Source organism: Chroicocephalus ridibundus, chromosome 2, assembly GCF_963924245.1.
Source record: "Chroicocephalus ridibundus chromosome 2, bChrRid1.1, whole genome shotgun sequence".
NCBI lineage: Eukaryota > Metazoa > Chordata > Aves > Charadriiformes > Laridae > Chroicocephalus > Chroicocephalus ridibundus.
The window spans coordinates 51,878,454-51,904,607 of NC_086285.1; the positions used below are offsets into that span (position 1 = coordinate 51,878,454).

The 26,154-nt window shown below is 42.5% G+C and overlaps 1 protein-coding gene across 1 annotated transcript in view; it reads left to right on the forward strand.

Moving 5' to 3' along the window:
- The window catches only part of STAC (SH3 and cysteine rich domain), a 75,604-nt gene that overhangs the window by 39,944 nt on the left and 9,506 nt on the right, over nt 1-26,154 (forward strand). Inside the window, exons 3-10 of the mRNA XM_063325483.1 lie at nt 6,292-6,392; nt 8,616-8,697; nt 10,452-10,567; nt 14,842-14,923; nt 19,117-19,181; nt 20,092-20,180; nt 23,448-23,499; nt 23,635-23,772. Of these exons, the coding sequence (XP_063181553.1) occupies nt 6,292-6,392; nt 8,616-8,697; nt 10,452-10,567; nt 14,842-14,923; nt 19,117-19,181; nt 20,092-20,180; nt 23,448-23,499; nt 23,635-23,772 (725 nt within the window). The remainder of the gene's footprint in view (nt 1-6,291; nt 6,393-8,615; nt 8,698-10,451; nt 10,568-14,841; nt 14,924-19,116; nt 19,182-20,091; nt 20,181-23,447; nt 23,500-23,634; nt 23,773-26,154) is intronic.

The following is a 26,154-nucleotide window of genomic DNA, read 5'->3' on the forward strand; positions in this document are numbered from 1 at the left end:
ATCTTTATACAGTCAGCAAAACTTCATGTTGTTACCAACATTTGGGGTTTTCTTTCAAATTTCTCCAGGCTGTAAGGCGCTTTCTCCCTCTCTAGCTATTAATCTTATATTGAGTCTTGAAACAACAGGCTAAAAGCACCAGCCAACAGCGCTGCGGCCATAGCTGTGCTGGCCAAGAGGGTGATAAAGGTTCCTTTCACAAGTGTGTGACAAACATAATTCTCATTTGCATTCCTTAGGATAAATGTCACTTTCCTGAAATGCACAGTAGTTACTAAATTACTTTTATAGGAAAGACAGACATAAAGACTTGGAATCAAATTCCGCCTGGTCTCTTTTGTCTCTCTCTGCCTCCAAATCTTTTCCATTCACCTATATCGAGGTGTTCTGTTTCCATTTAGGCTTCCTCCAAAAAAGGCTTAGATTTACAAAAGCGATGCAGTGTGTCCTTTTGGTAGTATTTCAGGTCAGATTATCAGAATAGTTTAAGATTCAATTTTCCATGGCCATTCTGGAAAGCCTAGCCACTGGTTTAGATATTCAAATGGGAGCTGACACAGTCGTAGAGTATTTCTAGCAAGGTGTTATTAAACATGACCTGCTTCTCAAAACAACGTGTCCTTCCAGTGCCGGGTGTCTGGATGCATTAGCTGGTATTTGAAGAAAATGGCTGTGGCAGAACCTCATTTGTAAGTTTATTTAAGAGCTACTCAGGTATCCTGACACAAAATTTCCTCATTTTCTTCCAGTGAAACACTGTTTCTTTTGTCAGTTTTGGCTTTTTCATTTGGAAAAGGAATACCAACCTTTACAGACTACGAGATAATTAATAGATACACTAATAAATAGGATGCAGGGAACATACGTGCAAATATATGTGTGGTTTTGCCTATATGAATTTCATGACTACATTGACAGTTATGTTTATGGGCACTATGAGTCAGGTAAATATGTCCAGTACTTTCCATTCTAAACCCCCGGTTTTAGCAGCTTGCAATTTTTACAACTTAAACGCCAGCATCTGGGCCAAATAGTGCCATATTAGTGACACCACTGACGGTTTTACCCCTTAGTCCCTCAAATGGGAGCCATCCCATGCAGGTTTTGGCAAACGTGTTCACATTGCAAGGCGTAGAGAGACAAAGATAGTGATCCCATAGGAACGCCCATGAGGCCATTAATCACCTTGTGTTTGGAATTAGATTAGTATGGTACTCAAGAGATGATGCTTCAGGACACACACTGATCAATGAAAGTAAAAACAGAAGTATTGGATAGAGCTGCCCATTCATTGAACACTGTCCACCCTGTTCAGTGAATGAAGTAGTGTGTCTTGAATAAAAATAGTGACAAATGCATCCCTAGATTGCAGTCAAAAAGTAACTGAGCAGAACCTTTGTTCTGGCGTGCTCAGCATTTAACAACTTGATTAAGTAACCTTAGTAAGGGTCTTTGGAGAAGATGGTGAGAGGGATGATTATTTTTGAAGGTAATAACAAAAAGTCCATCAAAGCTGTTAGTCTACTCCCCCTTTGAATGAAAACCAGAGAAAAAAAAGTAGTTACGGTACTCCAAGTTTAGCTTAACTGCTAAGTCTTTAGTTCCTCTATTTCTGTTCCACCACAAATTGAAATGATTCCAGATGGGCTAAGACATTTGAGTGAGTACTTTATAACAGTAGCTTCCAGCTGTGCTTTAAGGTTAGCATAGGGGAATATCTGCTAATGGTAGGCTGCAATCAGGCTGTCGGCTATTTAGGGGGGCAGGAAGCAAACAAGAGAGTGATGGTCAGGCGTGCAGGTCATCAGAGTATGTTCAGCAGAAGTCCCTGAGGAGAATGTTTTAGTATGCCAGGCTTCACTACTTCTGCAGGAATACTGCACCTTCCAGACACTGCTGTGGCCATCTCAAATGTGAACTCTCTCCTTACTCTTGCCCTTCCCCATGCTTCATAGAATCATAGAATTGTTAGAGTTGGAAGGGACCTTAAAGATCATCTAGTTCCAACCGCCCTGCCGTGGGCAGGGACACCTCCCACTAGATCAGGTTGCTCAGAGCCCCGTCCAGCCTGGTCTTGAACACCTCCAGGGATGGGGCTTCCACCAGCTCTCTGGGCAACCAGTTCCTGTGTCTCACCACCCTCATGGTAAAGAACTCCTTCCTAACGTCCAATCTGAATCGACCCATCTCTAGTTTTAATCCATTCCCCCTAGTCTTACCATTACCCGACATCCTAAAAAGTCCCTCACCAGGTTTCTTGTAGGCCCCCTTAAGATACTGGTAGGCCACTATAAGGTCTCCTCGGAGCATTCTTTTCTCCAGACTGAACAACCCCAACTCTCTCAGTCTGTCCTCTTAGGAGAGGTGCTCCAGCCCTCTGATCATCCTCGTGGCCCTTGTCTGGACACGTTCCAGCACGTCCATATCTCTCTTGTAGTAGGGGCTCCAGAATTGGACGCAGTACTCCAGGTGGGGTCTCACAAGAGTGGAGTAAAGGGGGAGAATCACCTCGCTCGACCTGCTGGCCATGCTTCTCCTGATGCAGCCCAGGATACGATTGGCTTTCTGGGCTGCTAGTGCACACTGACGGCTCATGTTGAGCCTCTTGTCCACCAGCACCGCCAAGTCCTTTTCTTTGGGGCTGCTCGCTCTCAAGCCAGTCACTGCCCAGCCTATATCAGTGCTTGGGATTGCCCCAACCCAGATGGAGGACCTTGCACTTGGTCTTGTTGAACTTCATGAGGTTGGCATGGGCCTACCTCTCCAGCCTGTTGAGGTCCCTCTGGGTGGCATCCCTTCCCTCCAGTGTGTCAGCCACTGCACACAGCTTGGTGTTTGTCAGCAAACTTGCTGAGGGTGCACTCTATGCCACTGTCCATGTTGCTGATGAAGATGTTAAACAAGACCAGTCCTAGTACTGATCCTTGAGGGACTCCACTCGTCACTGGCCTCCACTTGGACATGGACCCATTGACAGCCACTCTTTGGGTGTGGCCGTCAAGCCAGTTCTTTATCCACTGAATTGTGAGTCCATCAAACCCGTATTTTATTCAATCTACAGAGAGATTAACCCAGTGTGAATAAGCACACCATAGAGAGGCTTTCAACTTCAAACAGATAAGTGATATAATACAAATTCCCCTCAAATAGTCTGCCCCATTGCAGAGTTGTTATTATTACTATTATTATAGTATCGTATAGTATTGTAGTAATAATAATGTAGTATAGACTGCCCAGAGAGGTTGTGGAGTCTCCTTCTCTGGAGATAGTTAAAACCCACCTGGACGCGTTCCTGTCCAACCTCTCTTATATTGGCATGACTGTGGGACTCTCACTGTACTCACTCAGCCTTACATAACCTGTTTGCAAGATCTACGTTCTGCCTGCTTTTTCCCCATTTCAAACTACCAGGATGCCTTCCAAAACCAGCCACATTCAGGCAGCTGCAAAGTCAACAAGCCTGCTTACACGGGAGACCGAAAGCTGATGCAATGGGTCAAACTCTGGTCTCATTTACACCTATATTGAATGTGGATCTGTTCTTCTCCATAATGTGAGCTGTGGATGTGCCTCAGTTCTAGATCTCAGGAACTTCTGGGTCAGACGATACATTGCCGATATGTAGTTGTCTAATCTCTAGCATGCAGTTTTGAAATAGTTTAGCCACGATTCCCTGAGGAGGTTTGATTTACTGTAATGGAGATCAGAAACTGAAGAAGAAAGAACTATCCTGGGGAAAAAAGAAAATATGCCTTGTAGAAATGCCATTTTCAGAGCTTGAGGTACGGTAGTTAAGTGTAAATACAGAATAAATGCTGCTTCTTTAAGCCCTTTAGTTATTCCTCAGTGGGAGGCAGGGAGATACATGCAAATTATTTCCAAGCTGCCTAGTCCCACAGTAAACCAAGTAGTTAGAAATGACAATGAATTAAAGACTGAAGCTCTTGGTAGTTACAGGGAATTTCATTTTCGTTTACAAAGACTTCTTGTAGACTCAAGTGTGTGGCTGAAATACTTTTCCTCCCTTTGAAGCCGCTTCTTACCTACCCACAGTTAACAAGTGGCATTCAGCAACAGAAATATAGCGTTGATCTTTTGTAATTTATTGTCTTATTCATTTTCACATGACCGTAGCTTTCTGTTCTGAAGAAGTTGGGGTTTGATTTTTGAAAGTAGCACAGATACTTTGCATTCCTTTTGCCTGTCATTTGGGTGCACAGTTGTGTCGAGAACTGTGTATCTTCTGTGATCACGTGGTTATAACATGTAAGGACCAATATCCACCTTATGATGTTAACACTAAAATGGCTGTAAAAGTGTAACACAGACAGCAGAAAGGACTGTGAGAGTGACTGCCTTTTCAGATGAGTCTCAGGAGTAACTTGGCAAAGCAGGTAAGAGTTATGCCAGTACAGACCAGCCTGAGAGGAGGATTAGAGCCAGTGTAAGCACTGACAATAAATATGTGTTGTATAGGCAAAGCATGATGTCAGTTTCCTTTTTTTTCATTCTGCCCTATAAAATATAAAAATGTGGAGGAAGTCCTGTTTTCTTGCTGTGTCAGTCATTGACCATCAGGAAGGGTGATTCAGCATTTCAGCGTCAGTAATGAAAGCACAAAGCCGCAGAAGTCACTACTGGTTTGAGCGTGTGTTATTGGAAAGAAACTATAACTGAAAAAATCCTCACAGCATAGTAATCCAAGTGCAACCATGCAGAAAAAAAAAATAATCAAACAATCAAACAGGGACGTGTTCTTTTAGAAAATCCTGTGTTTACTAGAAAAAAAGACCCCAGGAATGAGGCTAGATGTCTGCACGTACCCGAGCAGCGATGTGCCATGAGTCAGCTCAGCCGACAGGGGCTGGGCAAGCAGCAAGCAGGGAGAAGGTGCTGACCCCACTGCATGGGAGTCCCTGAGGTGCCCCCCACACTCATCCCCATTCACTCCCCATCTCTCCAGCAGTCTCAGTAGGCAGGCGGGGAGGAGGTCAGTTCCCTGTCCTACAAGAAGCGCACAAGTGAAACGCCTGAGCTTGGCTTACCGCAGCCACCCTCCCAGCTCCTCCAGCCTGCCTCTATCTATCTGGCTTGAAAGCGGCCACTTCAGGGACCTCTTCCCCTGAAAGTGGTCCTGTCAAGGCTCGGCTTTTGTCACCAACCTGATGAGCCCTTCCCTGAAGTGCTTCTTTCAGACCCAGCATTTCACTGAATGAAGTCAGCGGCACGTACATGGTGTTGACTACTCAAATAAACAAGAGCTACATGAGTACTTTCAGATGCAGGATCCTTGTGACTAATGTTCCTATCATGTCTGACTAATGAGGGCTGGTTAAAATGTCAAGAGTTTTTCGGGGTTTTTTTACTACCTTTTGTGTTACTCATTCTCACAGTAGATGATAATGAACTGACATGTTGTTTACTCATTCCATTTATACAGTCCTGTAGGGATAAAAGAGTTGCTCCAGCTTAACTGCTTCTGTGTAGTTTAGGAAGTCTTATGGGTGTATGAATAAGAGCGACTGTTCCTGCCTGGAAGCAAACAGACTTGGCTCTGTCATTTAAGAGTAGGTCCACATTGAAGATAATGCAAAACTACTGTTGCCCAAGTGGGAGAAGTCTATTTCTGTAAAGCAAAATTTCTCCTGGAGCTCCCCTACCTGCAGCGCTGAACTTTTCCGCTGCCAGTGAAGGAGAGCAAGGTCAGACCCATGGCATCCTCACTGCCGCACTCAGGGACGTGCAAGGAACCCTTCCTGCACCTCTGAGGACCGACCCAGGGAGGTGAGAGTAGCAGTCCCTGGGTGCATGGGTGGGCAATTGTAAGGGAGCTGTCTTAGCCCTCTCACGCACCCCTGGAGCTACCTCTCACCCACAAAACCTGGCCCTCCACTGGTTGCCTGGCTCCCCAGGGCAGCTCCAGAATCTGGGTGCTCCTTCAGTGCCTCCCTCAGCCATGCATGGCTCTCATGCCAGGCTCTTTCAAAATCTCAAAGGCGCTTTGCTTGACGTTCACGAGGCAGAGCCATCACTGATAAGAGTATCATACAATAATCCAATACATATCTAAAAGAAGCAATAGCCTAGGGAAGGGCCTGGGGAGAAATGCCTAAAATGGAGAGGCTGTAAAGAAAATGCATATATAAATGTATAGAAAACAAAGTAGTCAGGGCGAAGAATGCTGTCAATATTTACTGCAACTGACCTCCCCATCAGTTCTTTCAGGTCATTCATTGAATGTATGGAAACTATTGATTTTGTCTAATTAAATCATTTCCGTGCATTTCACAGGGACAAACGCTAAGCACGGACTGCGCTGTAAGGCTTGTAAGATGAGCATCCACCACAAGTGTGCAGACAGTATTGGACAACAGCGTTGCATGGGCAAGCTGGTAAGTGAGCAGCTCAGGGCAGCAAGTGCAGTGGGAGGCACCAGCCTGTGCTGGAGCCACTTACTTTGTGTGCCTGACCCCCTGGATGGCATTTATCTGGTGCACTAACAGAACTGACACGAGGTCACTTTACTGAGGTGGAAAAAGTAAAGTCAGGTGGTGCCCTGTTATCGATTTGGGCAGCTGCTACCACTCAAAAACCTGAACAAAAATGAAACACAAATCTGGTCTGCTTTGTGGATGCGAAAATGCAGCTACGTAATCCAAATTTAGCTAAATAATAAAATTAGTTCTCTTGATTTAAACTGTGCTTGCTGTGGTGTAAATCTCTCAAGGAATGCTATAAATTAGTCAAAATATTTCAATGGAGTTTAACAAAAGAAAAACCCTTCAAATTACATTTTGTTCTTTTTTCCACTGTTACGGCTTGAAGAAAAACCATGATTAATCTTAAAAAGAAAACCAAACGATGTTTCACAGTGAGACACTACAGAGTTTGAAGCAACCTCTCAGCAGGAGAGGCTGGGAGGAGACCTGCCCCTATATGGACACAGCACCTTAGCGCCAGGGTCACCTTCTGAGCAGCAAACTCTCGTTATTGGCAGAGGCAGGACACTGTGTTTGGAAGGATTCTAACCCAACTTGATGATTTCTGTGGGAATACGGTACTTTTGGTTAGTCTTGGAAAAAGAACTTGGAAAAACGACCATTTGCAATATGAAAACTGAAGACACATATTCATGTTTCAGATGTTCTCAAATTTGTTGCAACCTGAAGGCACCAGCGACAAATACGAGCTAAAACAAAACAGTTTCACTGTGTTCAATGATGAAAAAATGCAAGCACTGCAAGCTAGAAAACCCACCTTTCACAGGGAAATCTTTTTTCTCCAACAGTATTCAGTGAAAGCTATTGTTGTTTATACACCTGAGGCAAAACTTTATGCATTTAAACCATAATAGTAGCCCTAGTGTGAGGCATTCTGGTATAGGAAGCTGGTCTGTGAAGAGATGAATGATCTCATTGCGAGCCTTGGACAAGACAAATACTAAATCACGTGAATTGTTTCACGCATTTCTTGATTGCAACCTCAGCTCTTGTGGTAACTAGTTTACAAAAGCAGAAAAATAGATGCCAACTTCACAGCAGGAAGTCACCAGCAAAGTCATGGGATTTTTATTAGCTCGTGTTATGTCTGAATCTAGTTTGGGGGCAAACAGAGGCTGGAGAGTCTGGAATTTATTCCTGTAAGAAACCAAATTTGTCAGTCCCGTCGTTCCTTCTCAATCTGTACTGCAGCTCATTAGTAAAAGAACTAGTTTTCTATGGGTTTTTTGATGTATGCTGAACATAGAAAATACACACATCTCCATGAGGCTTTTCCACTCCTCAATACGGCTGGAAGTTTTCACAAAGATTAGAAATCTGAGAGACCATCTGTAGATCCCTAATAACTTGAAGGGCATTTCCAAAGACTTAGTACCTTCATTTTGGGTACTCAGCCTTTGCCTGAGTTATTTGCTAGCTGAGACAGTAAATAGAGAGGTAACAGGAAATGTTTAACCCTCTAAGAATAGTTTTTAGCGTGGTATTGGGCACTGTTATTGGCTATATTGTAGTATTCTTTAATGGTATAGCTTGAGTTGTTATAGCGCGTTTCTCTACAAATGTACATTGAGGGGACGTCTGGTCACAACTTGTGGAGTTTTTTTGACCTTACAAGACAAAAAAGCAGTGGAAGCTGCAGTCAGTCAGCAACAAATCTTAGAAAAACCTATAGAAAGGCTCTAAATTCCTTGGGTTTCACAAGTGCATATGTGGGAACATGAGGATTTGGAGTTAGGGTGGGAAAGGGTGGTTTAACAAATGCAAAACAATGCAAATTCACATTACATAAGAAGAAAGGGAGAGGGAAACTTCCCAGAACCTCTAATGATTCAGCACTTCTGCTGCAATTAATTAGTGCTGCTTTTGTGTACGACAGAAGAAAAAGGGGAGCTGAAAATGAGCCCCTCCTTCCACATAAATACGGGAAATTGGTTTTTTCCAGGAGAAAAATCAAATAACTCCCTGATCTCTAAATCCCACAGTGACTCAACAACAGGAGGCAAATTTCTAGCCTCGCCACACTATTACGCCATTAGCCAAAGAGCTGAGGTTATTTCTGCTATGTCAGTCATGGCAGCAGTGCACTTCACTTGTTTTTGCTTTCTCTCCCTCCAGCCAAAGGGATTTCGACGGTACTACAGCTCACCACTACTCATTCATGAACAGTTTGGCTGCATCAAAGAAGTGATGCCTATTGGTAGGTTTTGATTGCTTTTCCGTTCAGTCTCCTTTTGGCAGTGCTCTGCAGCAGCAGCGGCAGACTTCCAGCCGTGGTATTTACCCTCAGCAGCCTTCCAGCTCCTTTCGGTGACTGGATGTCCTCCCACCATCTCAGGAAAGGAACCACTTCAAAGATACAAAGCTGGAAGAGGAGAGGGTGTGTTTATTGTGCGTTTCACTCAAAACCCCGTACATAAAACCTCTTAGCAATTACCCTGTTTCTAATAATAGCTACCTGAGATCAAGGTAGGAAATTAAAAGGGAAGAAACACTAGAATATGGAGGTGAAAATCTGAGCTGGGAAGAACCAGATAAAAGACAGAGAGATCAAAACAGGAGGAGTCATTCAAACCACTGGTCTGGCTTTTGAGTGATGTTGCTAGGTTGCTGTCCTTTTCATCCACACTTCTTGCTTTCCTCATACGTTTCCTTATTGACCATGTCTACACATTGTCCGAGTATTTACAAGACCAGATTTTGCTCACCGTAATATCAAATTCCTGAAAAGAAACATTTTGAAATGGAGAAGTTGAGTTGATTCTGGAAAATATTTCTCCGCACCAGTACTCTTACCAGGCAAGCCTGGCAGTACAAAAAATGAAAGCCAAAACTAGGCAGTCAATTGAAAATGACTTGTCTGAGGACATTTACTTAGTTGTTTTCAGCAGTTTAAAAAAAAACCAAAAAACAAAAAACAAAACACCAAAGCGGATTACATGGATTTCATCTAAGTTTCTCTTTCTAAAAAAATCCATCATTTTTTTTGTGAGAATTGATAGAAAGATTTTTAACAAACTCTGGCTAAAAAATGAAGTGTGCTTTGCTCTCATAAAAATTCAAAATCCCATATATTTTCTCAGTATTTTGGCCAAAATTTCCCTCCTTCTACACAGTGCTACAAATGTACTGTATTCTACATATCGATTGCCCTGTGCCTCAAGGGAGGCTGAGGTCTAATAATGCAGTATGTAGAAGAGGATTTGAACTGAATTTGCTCGTGCCAATTGAAGACATCCCTTTCTCTGCCATGGGAGATGACTTTTGGGGCCAGCTATGAGGGAGACTGGGAATGAAAATTGAACAGACGTACGCCAGCAGTGGTGGTGGCCTTTCTGTCTACCCCTAGACTGAGCTGAGCAACCTGGAGCACATTCCCAACGGCAGGTACCTACTCACGCCTGCCTCCAGATCCCATATGGCCCCACAGCAGGGATGTCAGTACCTTTCAAGGAAGATCCAGGCCATCCTATTTATCCGCATGAACTGAGTAGGAGCACTGTGAGGGTAGATGGATAAAGGTGATGGCCCACCCATATCACAAGAAAGCTCAGAAACAACACAGGGTTTTTCCCTCAAGCATCTACTGTTGAGAGCAACAGGCAGCAAACATGGATTAAAGCCTCCTGGTACTTTGTCTTCCTTACCTTCAGTGTAGGCAGCATCAGTGATGTTTAGAGAAGGAGGATGGCAGGTGAAGAGAGACAAGGTGGGGACACGAAGAGCCTGTATGAAGGGAGTACGATCTTTATGGGAGCAGAAAGGCAGCAGAAAATCGCTAGCAAAATCCAATTCCACTGAGTTCATCAAATACTTTTTATCAGGGTAGTCTCTCAACTCGTGTCTAAGCCTACATCCCATGTTAGTAGACGCAGGTGTTTCTCCAAGTGGAGCAGGAACATGACCAGAAAGGTCTTCAAGGGATTAATGCATGTTTTGCTCCTTCTTTTGTAGCCTGTGGAAATAAGGTTGACCCTGTGTATGAAACTCTCCGCTTTGGGACTTCCTTAGCCCAGAAAACCAAAAAGGGCAGTTCTGGAAGTGGGTCTGACTCTCCCAACAGAAACTCAGTAAGTATCCCACATCTTTCTTCCATTTTGTTTCTGGAGGAACAACAGATATTCATTCACAGGAGTTTGTGCCAGAGTTCACAAAACTTGTATTTCAAACTCAAAAAAAAAAAGAATCTCGCTCTCAGCTTACAAAATGAGACCAGAAAACACATTATTTTTGAAAACTCAGGTTTTAAGTATATTTTAGATGATTCTTGAAGAAAAGAAAAAAAAATACAAATTAAATTAATAATCTTTTATCCAATTGGGAAAGTAAATTAAATTCTTTTGATTTTGCATATCTGCGTAAAAGCGGAACAGAGATATTTAACTGCCATGCTGGAGCAGACGTATCCTGCCTGTTGTTGATGGTGAGCACTTATTCTTCATACAAGTGGTAACGACACTGCAACTGCAACAAGGCAAGGGACTGGTACCTCCACCCCTGCCCAGTGTAGACTCAGAAGGGAGGCATCACAGATCTCCAAAACCCAAATAAAGGCAGGTGTGCTCAGCTTGTTGTATCCAGACAGGGAGATTTTCACCTCATGTTAGTCTTTGTCATTCACTCTCTCTGATCATAAAAGTCACTTTCTTCAGGACAGTGGCAGAAGAGCTGGAGATAGACAAGGGGAACGATAGTTCCCTTAGCCTTGCCTTTGCTAAATCCATACCTAGTTCAACAGTAACAATTGCCAATTTCTTGCTTACAGAAGTTGTTGTTTCAACAGTACTGGGACCCATGAGATCAGGAGCTCATTCATGGTGTTGAAAGAACGTTTCATAGCCTTTCACCTCATAAACAGGCACTTAAGCCTATGCTTGAGGCTCTCTTTTTTTCCAAGACATCCTCCCCGCTCCCTCCCCCCCCCTGCAAAAAAAACCCAACCAAACAAACACCTGAATACACTGGAGGCTAAAGCTGTTTGTCATGTCTAAAAATCAGACGCATGTTATCTGAAAATCTCTCCTTTTATTCCTCAGAATAAAAACCACCAGGCACAGAGACATAATAAGACTGGATCTCCAGGCCTCAGAACAAATACTTACAAGTTTAATTTAAAGTTGTGCTAATATCTGTTTATGTTTGGTACAACGTTTCCCTGGCACTTAAATGCTCACTCACATGGCTGAACTGTAACCTCAGGTGGTAAACAACGTCCATTTGTGTCAGATGGGAAAGAAGACAGACAAATTTAAACAAGAACTGAGTGAAATCCGCAAGGGAGTTATTAAATGACACATCCTCTATCCACCCTTGTTTGTGCCTTAAAAGGAATTTGGTAATTTCCATTCTTTTTTTAAAACACAAAGTGACTCTACCACCTGTCGCATTGTGATTACAGTTCTTTCTTTCAATTATTTAATTTACTTTGAAACAGAAGTTCTGCAAATGTAATTATTGCTTTCTAAATCAATAAAGCATTCTGTTGAATTATGAATGACAACTCAGGCGTAGAAATCACGAATGCTGTGTCAGCTTGCCCTAGGGAGCTGATCGTAGCTAGGTGGGGTGTGGGTGTAGAATGAGGAACGCAAGTTCGTTATGGGAATTTCTCCAGGGTATTGAGGCTGAGAAAGAATATAACACGTGTCAGCATACAGAAAACAGAAAACATTAGAGAGCTGAATAAACAGGCATGTGAAACCATAACTTCTGCCAGTGCAAGCCTGTGGATTGGGACAGGGATGAAAACATCATCAGGCACATCCCTGATCCAAATGATGGGGCCATGGAGCTTTACAACTGTGATGTGTGTGCCAGGAGCAGGCACTGACCAGTGACCAGAGCAGAGACACGACACAGAGCCCTCAGGGCCCAGGTAAAAATGTGCCAGAGCATGTGAGCTAGCAGCACATGTGTAGTTAATAACGCAGAGGGGCTAACATCTTTCCCCAGTGGTCCTCACTTCTGTGCTGCTCTGCTCCTCTCAAAGCAGCTGTGAGGCTCACAGCAGCACAGGGGCTTTGCTGCAAGGCTGTGCCCCAGCCCTGGGACCTGGGGAGTGCTTCAAGGTTCTGCCATGTCACCAAACCAGGGGCACCAGGGACATGGTGACACCGAAGATCCTACTTCATCTGGTAGGTGGTGCCCAAGCTGTCAAAAGGCTAGCTCTGGGTCAGAGCTGAAGGTAGTCAAAAGCAAAGGCGACTAGCCTAGGAGCCGTGCCTTGCCTCTACAGCCATGAAGCTTCCAGCAGTTCATATCTCTGCTCAAAGTAGAGATAACTGCCTTCCTCTGAACTAGCCAAGGTATTTTTAATATGGCTGAGCAGTGTGGACGTACCCACTGTGATTTTTCAGCCTGGAGTCTGCATTTCCCATAAAAGAAAGTGGCCATATGCTCCAGATTTACTACCTACTGCTTCCTTCAGAGATGTGCTTCTGCAACCCACACTTATACAGAAAGTCACTTGAGGTGAAATAAATGTGATTCCAGTTCTTGTTAGTTTTTCATGGATCACCTCCTCTTACAAGCAACTTTGTACCTCTCATTTCTATTAGACCATTTTTTATACAGCTTTTTACTAAAAAATCATTAAAGGTAACTGAGGTTACTTCAGGAGGTTTTGGGTGAGGTATATATACTGAAGAGATAATCACCGCACATCCCATATGCAGTAGTACCCGACAAAATATGAAGCTAATCAGCAATTATGAAGCTTATCTATGAGGACTGAGGAACGTGCTGTAGCAATAAGCTGAAAAATAGCTGGGACTTACTATTTCAGCAAAGCCAGTCTTTCCCTTTCTGCACCCAGCAACAAGAAATCTCTAGATATGCTCTACACTGACTCCATGTTAGCATTGCTCTTGCAGTGCCTTCTCATCCAGGGGTGACCCATTTGTGCAAGATGCAAGACAAGCATGTCCTGCTGCAAAAGGCTGAGTCTAAAAACAAGGCATAACGGAGCAGTAAAGTAGAAGGTTCTTAAAATAGCAAGGGAAACAAGATAACCACAAGATACTTGTGGCATAAATCTACTTTTAACCTTTTTGTTCATTAGTATGCTTGGATGAAGAAGTAGCTAGGAACGTACTAGATAGGGGAAATAAATTGTCAAAGTAGTTTCTAAAAAAAGCGTTGCTGTCAACACTAGTAAAAGGAAAAAAACATACAAAAATCTATAAAGCAATTCAGATTTTGTACTCCTGAACAAAAGCAGTGAATATTCCTCGTTTGGCTTTTCTTCCTGTAACGCAGGCAAAGGTCTGCAAAGCAATGGACGGAGTTATGTGTACAGTACAATTGTGAAGTGTCATGGAATAATGAAGTTAAATCCTTCCATGTGCCTTGAAATCCTGTTAACAATAAATAAATAAAGTTCAGGAGCATGTAAGGATTTACGGTTTTTCAGGTTAGGAGAGCACCTGACTCAAGTTCAATGTTTGGGGGGGTTATCGGTTGCTTTACCCAAAAGGAGTCAAGTGTGGAAAGTTCAGAAACTAAAGTTCCATAAGGCCAGATTGGATGGAGTTGTTTGGAGCAGCTCCTGGTTCCTGATGCACTGTACATGGAGAATCTGACTACACAACCAAGGAATCTGGTGCCTTATGCAGAGTATACTTCTGAGGCTTGAGATTATGTCATCCCACATTTTCCTACACCCTAGAACAATGGGTCCCTAATCATGATTGACATTAATATGGTACAAATAAGAAATCATAGTAATTCTAACAACAACATTTGGGTTTCATTTTTCCCTAACCATGGCAGGCATGCGACTGTTTAAAAAGAAAGTGAGGGCAGATATTTAAAGACTGACTTCACCAACTCCATCCCGCTCCAGCTTCTTCTTTCACAGCATGTTAACAGAAACAAAATCACCCTTACATTACAGCTATTTTACTGAATAATATACGCAGAGTTAATAAATTAATAGTCAATAGTTTCAACTAATGTCCAGGCTCCTTGGTAGATAGCTATTTTGTGTACCTGCAGGATCTATGAATTCCCCCAAACCCCTTCTATTTTATACAGAGAAATGCATTGCTTAATATAATCCTTTGTTCCTTAATTTTCACTTTACTTTGTACTGCAGAAATCTTTTGTACTCCAGACTGTAAACTTGGTCTGGAGTTCTTTCTGGGCTTTCACTGCTCCCTGTGAAGTAGGTGTTTGTTGTGCGTCACCAGATACGATGTTTTCTGCAATCCCATTAGGCTGACTTGCTGCGCTCTGGTAGCACCCAAGTACTGCATTCCCCAAAGGCTCTTCTGTGCTCTTATTTCACCTCATTGCTCACTTTTACTGGCTTATCCCATCTCATTTGATCTTTCTGTCCCTGCAGACAGCTGACCTGGCAGAAGTTCCTGAGGAAGGCGATAGCTCTGCAGGCACCCTTGACATAAGCAGGAAACGCAGCAACAGCGGTGAGTGCTGCCAGGCCAGGATACCATCTTCACATGTATAGGCCTGTGTACAACCTATTTTAGGTGGTTTTTTTATGGCATGTCCATCTTTTAGCAGCATGCTGTTTTTCAAAGCGGGAGGTGAGTGCGGCATGTGGTTGGTGCAAGAATTTGGGGAATGCTTTTTGCCATTCAGATGAAATCCAAGCCACCAGTAATCTTAATTTGTTGTGTCCAGACCTGACACTGGTTCAGGTCCACTCCCTATCTCCTGCGCTTCATGAACATGACTGTAGACTAATCACTTAACGTGCTTCAGTTCCACATTGGCAAAGTAGAACAAAACTAATACTTTCTTTTCCATATGTTTGACTTGTCTACGTGTCTCTATATGCTGTCTTTGGGACAGGAAATGAATCATATAATATCCATATGTCTGTAAAATGTCCAACACAATGAATCCTGATTATAATTGCAGCTTCTCAGTATAACTATAGTATGTGCCCAGCAATATTAATAGCCCAATTCCTTTGTCTGCTTTGCAGTACAAGAGTAATGTTTTTATGGCGTTGGTATGATTTCAAGATCATCGTACCAATTGAGAACTTAGTAATGAAATCTCAGCCACTGAGGGATGATGTTTCTGACCCTGTTCTTGAATTCAGTCACGGTGAGGGAATCAATGTGTACAAAGGGTTTTTGAGCACTAAGCAAAACTTCAGGCCCAAACCATCAGAACAACTTCTCTGGCAGCACCTGAAGGCTGCTTTGCTGAATCTCACGTGAGATGTACACTGCAAAAACAAATCACAGTGAGCATAGCTTTCTTCTTCATAGCACCCACAGTGCTCCTTACACGCTTAGCAATTCACGTGTGTGAAATGCCAGCTTCAGCTGTCCATTCCCATTTTATGCTACCTCCTTACTTCTTCCCTCCCCTCCTGGTCCTATCACTTCTCCTCACTGTGTTCAGTCATTCCCTTCTACGTTATCTGCTTTCTCCCGACACGTTTTTTAGGTTTTCTGTTTTGCAAATGCAAGTTGACCTGACCTGGTTAAAGACAAAGAATTACGTCTATTTCACATTGTTTAATCCTGACCACCTGAGATTAATTTGGCCCTGTTTGAGTTTTCAGATAACTTTATATTTCATTATCGATCAGTAGTTTCATTTCTGAAACCCAAAGAAACTTTTCTCCGAGATCTGTATTCACTGAATGCACTAAGAGGCATTCAAGGAACTTACTCAAAGAGATTAGTTTAAAAACTCAGCGTGTGTCAAACCTCCAAATAACTTCCGCAGCACATTAACGATTCCTTTGATCAGCACTGGCTTTTTTACAATCCATCCTTCAGAGGCTCAGGCTATAAATTATGCATCAGTCACTCCAAAAATTTCCCCTTGGTAGATTTTTAATAAACTGCCCGCACTGTTTGCACAAGCTATGGAAATGGTAAAATCCTTTTCAGACTGTAAAAATCCCTGCTATTTTTTTTTTTTTTTTTTTGGTCTGTCGCTGCTAGGGCAAACAAATAGGAAAATAGATGGATTTCTGTTTGTGTGGAGACAGGAACTACATACCTCTGTGGCCTTCAGATTCAAGTGCCTCCTAGTAATATCCAGAGACCATGAGCTAAACAGAGATTAAAAATTTAACAAAGTAAATTCAAAATGTTGTTACAGGGTGATTCACCACTCCTTTTTCCTCAGTTGTCCGCTGCCTCTTTAGGCAGTTCCACATTAATGCCTTGATGAATCAGGTCCATTCCGGTTCTTTTTTTTTTTTTTTTTTCATTAAAAAACTGTCTTCTGCAAATATGATTTTAGGAGAATGTCCATTTGAGACTCTTCGCTTAAAGGGAAACAGCAGAAAAGACACAGCCTGTAGAGGGGTGAAAGGACCCAGCACACGTGTGGCCAAGTAATCATTCCTATAGACTCCTGTGACAACTTAAAGGAAAGATTCTTTCATTCAGGGCCTGGCATAAGTACTGTGAAGCAAAGCTTCCTAGTTTACAACTGTAAGATGGCATACCTAATTTTCAGCCCTTCAGCCTCCTCTAAGCCAGTTATACCCCTTCACTGCTGTGAATTGCCATCTGTAACAGAAGTCCCGCAAGCTAAAATGTACTTTAAGTGACGTGTGTGAGCCTGTTATCAACAGGGATTTGAGCCCTTTCCCCTCGAGTCAAATATGGGATGTTCTCCCTTCAAACCCAGGTTTGGTGAGCACTTCTTGACAAACACAAGGATACAGTCCAGCTCCCACCCCACCTGCTGGGTCAGCTCTGCAGCTCATGAGGCTGTACATTAGTAACTTAGCTTCATTTTCTGTCACCAAGCAGAAATTGCTCTAAACGTGATCCTGAAATATTTCCACTTCATCTGGTGACTGACTTTCTGCAAGTCCAAAATGCCCCTGGTTACACAACTTGTTATTCACCAAAACTTTTTCTATTTGCCTTCCTAACGCCTTTTTCTCTGGACACAAAAGCCAAAACATAGTGATTTGAGTAGGAATTAAATGCTGACAGATTGTAACGGCAGCATTTTACACCCCTTTATACAGATGTCAGATATACATATACTCCTATACTAGAAGGTACAGGAAATTAGCTTTATTTTTAAGGTTGTCCCTCTGGTAGTCGTGACAGTTTGCAGGGTCAGAGTCCCTCTACAATAGGACTTGGTGAGGGGCACATGACGCCCCCAGGTTGGCTGCAGTCAGACCACCTGGACACGACTTGGGGCATTTTCAGGTTAAAGGCTGCAGGTATCAGCTCACGTGCTGTCTTCACATTCACACGTTGGACTTTATGACGACAATATTGTCTTACATTTTATCAGAGAACATGTGCTTGTGCGTGCTCGTGGATGCGTGTCACTTTGTACAAAATCTTTCTCCTGTGTTCTGTGGCTGCTGTTTTAGCTATCCTCTGTTACAAGAACACTACATTTTCTCAATGTCTAAGTACAACTCTCTACTATCAAGGAACCTTACTTACACTCATACTTACTTACACTCATAAAACTTCTTCAAAGACTCTATGTTTGGTTGTCATTTACAGTGTAGAATAGACACAGAAATATGTATTAATTGAAGAAAGGGCGAGCAAGTGAAAGAGAAGAGGGGAAAGAAATTCAGCAGTTAAGTGTTCCCTGGCACCGTCTCTCCTCTGGACACATGCAAGTGTATCACAGAGAAACAAAAAGAAAATGCACACAATCAGACTGATAGTTATTACCATTTTGGAGATTTCCAAATTGTTAGAGACTACAAAATCCAGCTTCTGCTCAAAACACCTGCGGAGGTAAATGGTGGGAGAAGATGCTGATGGTTCTGGCTACTCAAAGACTCCAGCTATTAAAATCATCTTCAGACTTTATCCAGAAGCAAGAAACACCAGGCAATTCTTAAATTGTGAAGGGGGAATTCAGTCAATGTAATAAAGCGGCTGTAGTTTTTCTAGGGAGATAAAAGAGGACAGGCATCAGTCAGCTCATGAAGCGGTTACAATAGAGGGTAACTGATTAGATATCAGGTATGTTAGGCGCTGTGACCGTTGTCTTATTCTGTGAGTTTCTGATTTATTAACTTGGAAGCAAATTTTCACACATACAGGCCTGCGTCTCAGATAACCCATACTGATTTGAAAGCAATTCAGGTACCTCCTATAAAATCAGCATATCCAGTGCCCCCCAGGCAGGGACTACTGCAGAGAGAGATCAAAGGTGGCTATCAAACATCTAGAGATAGAGGGTTGAAGAGGAAAGAAGGGGGTTTGCATACAAACTTCCCACAATATTGCTCATATATGGTCATCAGGTTTTGCAGGTGCTTTTAAAAGGAAATACTGCTCATCCTAAACATGAAAATACAGCATTCGGTGTGAGTAAAAGGCTGCTGGACTTTAAATAGTGATGCAATTAGGGGACCTATGTTCTATATCCAGTGCTGTACTTGTGTATACCCATCTGATCAAAATGGTTTATTTGTTACAATTGTAAAGTTTTCAGGACAGAGGTTGTTTTGTGCCATGTGCCTGTGGTATATGGGCTTTGGGGGGGTTGGATCTAGAAGGGTTCAGAGGAGAGCACAAGGGATCAAAGAAAGTAAGGGGGAAAGGGAAGAGATTAGCAAAATAAAGCTGATCCTGTTGAGGTAAAAAGTCTTAAAGTACTGCTAAAATGTCATCTGTTTGCTTTATTTCAGTGTTTACATACTCCGAAAATGGCACAGAACACTTTGGAGACGAACCAAAAAGTATACATTCCCCGGTATGGGCATAAATTTTGTGAGAATGCAATGGGAATCGGAAGTCATGTAGAAGTCTTGGTTTTATGGATAGCCGAGGACCTCGAGTAGGTCTGCTGAGGCACTATTCTGGAAAAGCATCAATATTTGACTGTCATGTTCTTATACCATTTCTGGGCCACTGGCCACAGTTGGAAGCAATATACAGGACAGGATGGCTCTTTGATTCACCTGTTATGGTCCCTTTTATGTTCTTCTGTTTATTACAAATTGATATTGTGAACACAAAAAGATCCAGTGTGGAGGACGTGTCATTACAATAGAACTGCAGTAATATGAAAATCACAGATTTGATTTGAAAAATTATTTGGGTTTTGGTTTAGGGACTTTTTTTTTTCTCCAGATTACCAGTGGAGAAAATGAGGACAGAGAGTAGCCAGTCTTCTTTGTGGGAAGCCCAGTGCAAGCAGCTTTCTATTTAAGAAAGTGATCTTCCCACCCTGTTTTTTGGACCTGCGCACTGTACAGCTCTAGTGCCATCCATAACAAGGACTGTATAATAGACACCTCATATAATGCCATTGGTACACTACTGGGCTCGTGAGTCATACATTAACAGAGACCAAAAGGTAGACTTATATTTAAGACCTCACCCGAAAGACCAACTTGTGTAGATTTCTGCTTGTGTTCTTTGGAAGCCTGGAGTTTGGTCTTGGGGTTCAAAGAATCTTATTTTTAAATGAAGATAGTTACTGCCTTAGTGGCTCACAATGTACCTATCTGGGCCATAGTCCTCTAAGGTGTGAAAGCAATGAGATGATTCCGGCTCATTCCTTGGAAGATCAGGCCATGGTTCCCCAGTCTCTAACAAAGTGAACCAAATTCCTGTACAGGACAGATTTTTAAATTTTCTCTTTCTCTTTTTTCTTAAAGGGACCATTTTATAAAAGCACGATACAAATGAACACCTATGTTGCCTTGTACAAATTTGTACCACAAGAAAATGAAGACTTGGAGATGAGGTAATGCCCCAAAATATTTGTTAGTTGATTTGACCCATGTGAACTGGGGGTCATATGGCTGTATATGACTTTGGGGGAGGGAAGGTTCATTCTGACATTTGTACTAAACATTTTTTATAGAGGTATCCACTTGTAGATACAAAGATATTCTCATAGGTGAAAAGCTGGTGACCAACTTTTTTGGCAAGGACACAATAGATAAAAAGTTTCAAAAACACTTACGTGACTTTAGGGGCAAGATGGCTTTCAGCTAGAAAATATTCAGTTTTCGGTTGCTTTGTGTTTTCAACTAGGAATTCCTTACTAACTCTCATGCTAATGCCGAACATTTTGCCAGTCCTGTTTGATTGTCCCTCACATTCAGGTTATGTTTGAGAAAAGAGAACGATGTCCAGCTGCTGGATGACAGTGTCTTCACATAAGAAAGATGCCTTCTGAGCTTTGAAAAATAACCTTGTTAATTATATTTTTTAACACTTCCTTCCTTGGTTCTGCATCAGCTGCTAGCACTGCAAGGTCTAATCCAAGCCCACTGAAGTGAAAGGACATCTTTTAGCGCAATTAGTTTGACTTATGCTCCTCACATTTTGCACGGTCTTGCTAGAGCTTTTGTCATGAAACGCGTCAGCTCTCTTCAAGGCACCCCCTATGTGAAAATATGCCCAGAATTCAGGTAATTGCCATAGAAATGCCCCTCTCATCAGCATGTCCTTCACTGAAAGCCTTTTTCCTGTTCCCAGCTATAACTTCTCATCACTCTGGAACTAATGTGTGGGATGTAAGGCAGAAATTACAAGCTTCCCTATCATTCTGCTTTGCTGGCATTTCCTGGTCATTATTTTAGGAATGTCAGCTCTTCCGGAAATGACTACAGGGTATGGTGGCCTTTAGTGCTACTTGCTAGCTGTTCTGCTTGAGGGATTCCACTTTGCGTTTCCTCTGTCAAACTGGGGTGTGTATTCCAGCTTGCACATTTGTTCTATGAAGAGGAACACTGCTCAGACAAGCCTGCACTGGATTACCACCCTCATCAAGACATAGCAATCCAGAAAACACAGCATTCTCCAAAATTCTCCTATCCCTCATGGGGAAAAAGCAACCTGTGGTCTGCAACCTGGACTGTCATGGCTAACAAGCACTTTCCAGAGACACCAGCCAGGTTTTAGTGTAGTGTTACTCAGCTACAACAGTGTTGTTTGTCCCATGGCCAGAAATTCAGTAATGCATGGGTCTACACTGTTTCATAAGGGATGCCAAATAGCGAGTAATGTTGTTTGGTCACTGCTGAGCCAGGCAGGATTCAGCTCAGTTGCATGAATTTTCATTTAACATAGTTGAGTTGCTGGAGATAGGTTCAGGATAGCGGTGTTGTCAAGACTGACAAGCACTGTCCTGGGAACCTAAGTCAGGGACCTGCCAGACACTGACCAACCCTAACATAATGAAGGCAAGTAGCAGTGGAAGGAGCTTACCTGGGAAGTAGAGTTAGGGGAGATTTCTGGAGATCTCGGCTCACCTCTGAGGGGATGCAATGGGTAGTAGATTACTGCAGTGGAGAGGTGTTAGCCCTGATTTCAGCAGCAATTAGTACTTCCCACAACATTGACTTTTTCCTCAACAGCAGGAGCAGCCAGTCAGGTTTGCCAAAGCTCTGGCATAAGTAAAGTAGGACATTGCAGTAATACGCTTATTCTAAAGGAAGGCCTTATATTGCAGTAAGTAGAGAATCCTGGAGGTAAGCAACACCAGGTTTCACACACTGCAATGAATAGGATAGGATAGGAAAGGATAGAATAGAATAGAATAGAATAGAATAGAATAGAATAGAATAGAATAGAATAGAATAGAATAGAATAGAATAGAATAGAATAGAATAGAATAGAATAGAATAGAATAGTTGGAAGGGATCTACAATGATCATCAGTGGTGGCTGATGAGCTCCTATCTTGCCATCTACTGAAATTTACAGCGCTGATGTAGAGCAGGCAACTTATCCAGGGTTGTGATTTGCAAAAGAAAAAGGCGAGACCTGAGAGTGATTTCAACCAGTAGTGAACATGGAGCAGGTTGCCCCCTTTCAGGGATTAGCAGCTTTAGTCTAGGAAGCAAGAGTCTTCCTGAGGAGGGCTTCAGGAAAATCCTACCCTGTTGCCCTACTGATAGCACCTTTCTGTGAAAGCTGGAAAACTGGTTCAGAACACGCAGTGTTACAAGACAAAATGCCTGTTTCTCCAGTTTTCAGCAGCAATGATAACCACTTGGAAAGTGGAACAAAGAGGCCCACCACCATCCCTACCTCCAGCTCCATCCTGGACAGGTCCACATCTTCTATGTGTGCTCTGAAAGAGCCCATTACGTTGGACCCATTATCCATCACATGCTCCAGATGCATTCGCAAGCTGTTGTGCTAATACCTCAACAATACACTGAGCCTAACAGGGAATGCAAGGAAAGCTGAATAATTAGGAGTCAACCATTAATTTTATTAAGATCAAAGAAATGCCTGTTATCAAGCAGGCAGAACTTTCTGAGGTTAATCCGTTTGGAAGTGGGCTGCCACTTACTTTCTACAATGCAGTGCTATTATAATTACATAATAATGTTGATGAAGTGCCACCAATGGGGGGAAGGAGGTCAAATAACTGTTCAACTACCTGCACAAAATCAGCTCAGCACATTTTGCTATTAGCATTTCCAGCCAAATTGTTCTCCCAGCTCTGCTTTGGAACTAGTCAGCTGGATGCTGATACTTAGCAATTACAACCCTGCACCACACATTATAAAGGTAAATATGTCCCATTCAAATCAAAAAGACATTCTTGGGCAGAATTATATCCCTGCTGACTAATTGCCTTTGTCAGTTAAATAGAAGTATTTTCCTGCTGCCTTCCTTCTGCAATCACAGCTTGAAAACACAGATGATAAAGTGGTGTGTCCCAACAATGTGAAATGTCTTGAAGTAACAAGATAATGCCTGTAACAAATAGGGACTTTATTTTAAACAGTTTCATATTAAACAGGAAGCAAAAATTTCATTCACAGATGTTGTATCAAAATAAAGATCTAGCCCAAATATACAGAGACTCTCTTTCTACATTACCATGTACAATTGAAGAAAACCTTGCTGCCTCATTGAGTCTACTTGCAGCAAATGCTCAGATAAAATGACCAAGAAAGGACCGCCTTCCTATTAGAAAGTAATTGTGGAAGCTGATGCAGCATAACAGTTAAGAGTCATCTTAACTACTATTCCTCTTTTAATTACAGGCCAGGGGATATGATCACTCTTCTGGAAGACTCCAATGAAGACTGGTGGAAGGTATGTGCTAATGATTTTATATCTGTTTTCTTTCTAAAGGGAAAAAAAAATAAATGTTATTTTCAATACTGAACTTGTATTAAAGCTACAAGTATTAAAGTTATCAGTCTCCTTCTAACCATGCTTTCTCCACAGGGGAAAATTGACGACAGAACTGGATTTTTTCCTGCTAACTTCGTTCAAAGAGTGCAACATGATGAGAAGATTTACAGGTGTATCAGGACATTCATTGGCTGCAAGGAACAGGGACAGATAACTCTGAAAGAGAACCAGGTAAGTTCCCCTGTGTCAGATCCTCACTGGACTTGAGCATCCAGCAGTCTGACCAATGACTGTAGGGAAAGTCATGCAAGATGAGCACAGGCAGAGGCTGTTCACTGCACTTTTACAACCAGATTTATTATTTGTACACTAATAATGTCTAGTGGCCAGTTAAGAGCAGTGTTGGGCTTGTGCAAACACATACTCCCTGCCTAACATCGCCTAAATTTTCAGTCTCAAAGGTGTTCATAAAGATACTTCACATGTTATGCACTCTCCTACTGACTTCAGAGGGACAGCTTGAAGAACACACGGTCTTAGAGGCAGACCTTGTGTGCCTGGAAAATTATCTGTTTTTCTCCTCACTATTAGAGCTAATCTAATAATAGACAGTGGCTCCCTCCCTACACCTTAACTTACCTAAAGATATAAACACAGCCCATTGTTTTGGCTTCAGCGGGAGCAGAGTTAAGACAGCACAAAACAAACCTGTAAATCTTAAATTTAACTCTTGTTCACCAGTTGCAAAGTATTTTTAATCATTAATTGCTTGTGTTGCTACTTACACGCCCTCTTTACAGGCTGTAATTTATTCTAAACTAGAAGTGCTGCTGTGAGCTAAAGTACACCACGTACGGTGAGGACTTGCAGGGTCCATTCACCCTGGCATGCTTTCAGCAGCTCCTTCTACTTTGTGTCCTTCAGGTGGATTCACTAGGCAAAAGCCATGGCTGCCATTATGTGGTGATCTGATTGTAAATGTGATTTCTAACGCAATTTTTACCAGATATGTAATACGTCAAAGTGTCAAGTCTTGTGATGCTGCTATAAATGCTTGCTAGGGTAAAGTGAAAGGAGAACATTGCTCAAAACCTGCATGAAGGGACAGTCAGGTTTGTGCCATAAGCTCATGTAAATAGGAGGATGGACGGCTAAGGGTGACGCACAGCTTGAGTTCTCTGACACCTGGATGAAATTGAAAGCTAGGTTTTTCTCACTGCATCTTGTGAAGCCCAGCGTTCTTCCACCTCATTTGGTATTTCCTTTCCTTTGGCAATTGATGTCACATCACCAGGAATTGTTTGCCTTACAGTGCCTGGACAGACACTGATTTTCATCCAGTAGAGCAGAAGTCAGCATCAGGGTGGACTTCAGGGCCATAGATTTTTCCACGCAGAACTTCTGTAACACTTCACTCCACTGGTGGATGAGATTAACTTACACCTTTGCTGCTGACATACAAGTGCTAACAGTCCTTGAGTATACACAGCTTTTTAAGGAAGGCACAGCAACACAGTGACAAGAATATATTTTAATTCCTCCTGTGCACGTAGTACATTGGGCAGCCCTGAACTTGCTATAAAGAGAGAAAGTGCTTTAATTTTTTTTACCCAGCACCTCTTCTTATTGTTTATATATGTGCACACAGAGGAAAAAAATATTACCAAAGCAGAATGAGAGGTTTTGCACCCTTTGTGCTCTAGAATAAGCAATACCCAAGGGCAAAGCTTGGGGAAAGGGTAGTGTGGGAATACAGTGCGCCAGCATGAGGGAATGGTCAAGGTCTGAATCCTTTCTTGTCAGTGTCGCTGCTGCTGAAAACAGTGAGGGCCCAGTTTCTTGTCTCATTTCTCACAAAATCACAGTTTCCAAGTGGGCAGGTCTGGCAGCTTCACCTGAACGCAAGGACTTCCTATTGTCCCTACTTCATAACAGGCTCACAGGGGAGCTCACAGTCAGGGGGGCGTCATTGTCTTTGGTAGGGCAGGAGGTAAAGAAAGGGATGAATCCATCCTGTCTGTCTACTACTTCCTCTTTTTTAGTAAACTTATTCATCTCTATATCAAACACACACAAATGCTTGAATGTGAATGCTGTCAGGTCCTCATTCCATTGGGAGAGGCTTCAGAGGAAGAAAAAAATAAATATATTTGATGTAAAATGGGGCAGAGATCAGACTGAACACACACTCAAATGCAGAGACATGAGAGGAAAGGAGTGGAGCCAACAGATCCCACTTCACCCTCACACAAATTACGCAAAAAGGGGACATTCAACTAGCTTCAAGTAATTTCCAGGTGGGACAGTCACAGTGAGGCCATGGACACTCATCTGATTCCCACTGCCCATCCATACAGGGTTTGAGCCCCCGTAACAGCCCCCAGTGAGAGCTGGCAGCCTGCACAGGGCTACTGTGTAGCAGCAGCATGGGGACAGGAGCACAAGTCTCCCGAAACCTAGCCTGTGGGACGTGTGCCCGCGATGGAGATCGCTGCCTGAATGGCTCTATTTTTTGTCGTGTTTTTTAACAGAACAACTTTATCTTCACTGTGGAAAACCTCTTATTATGAAAAACATTTTAATCTCTATTGGGAATTTTTCACTTTAAAAATT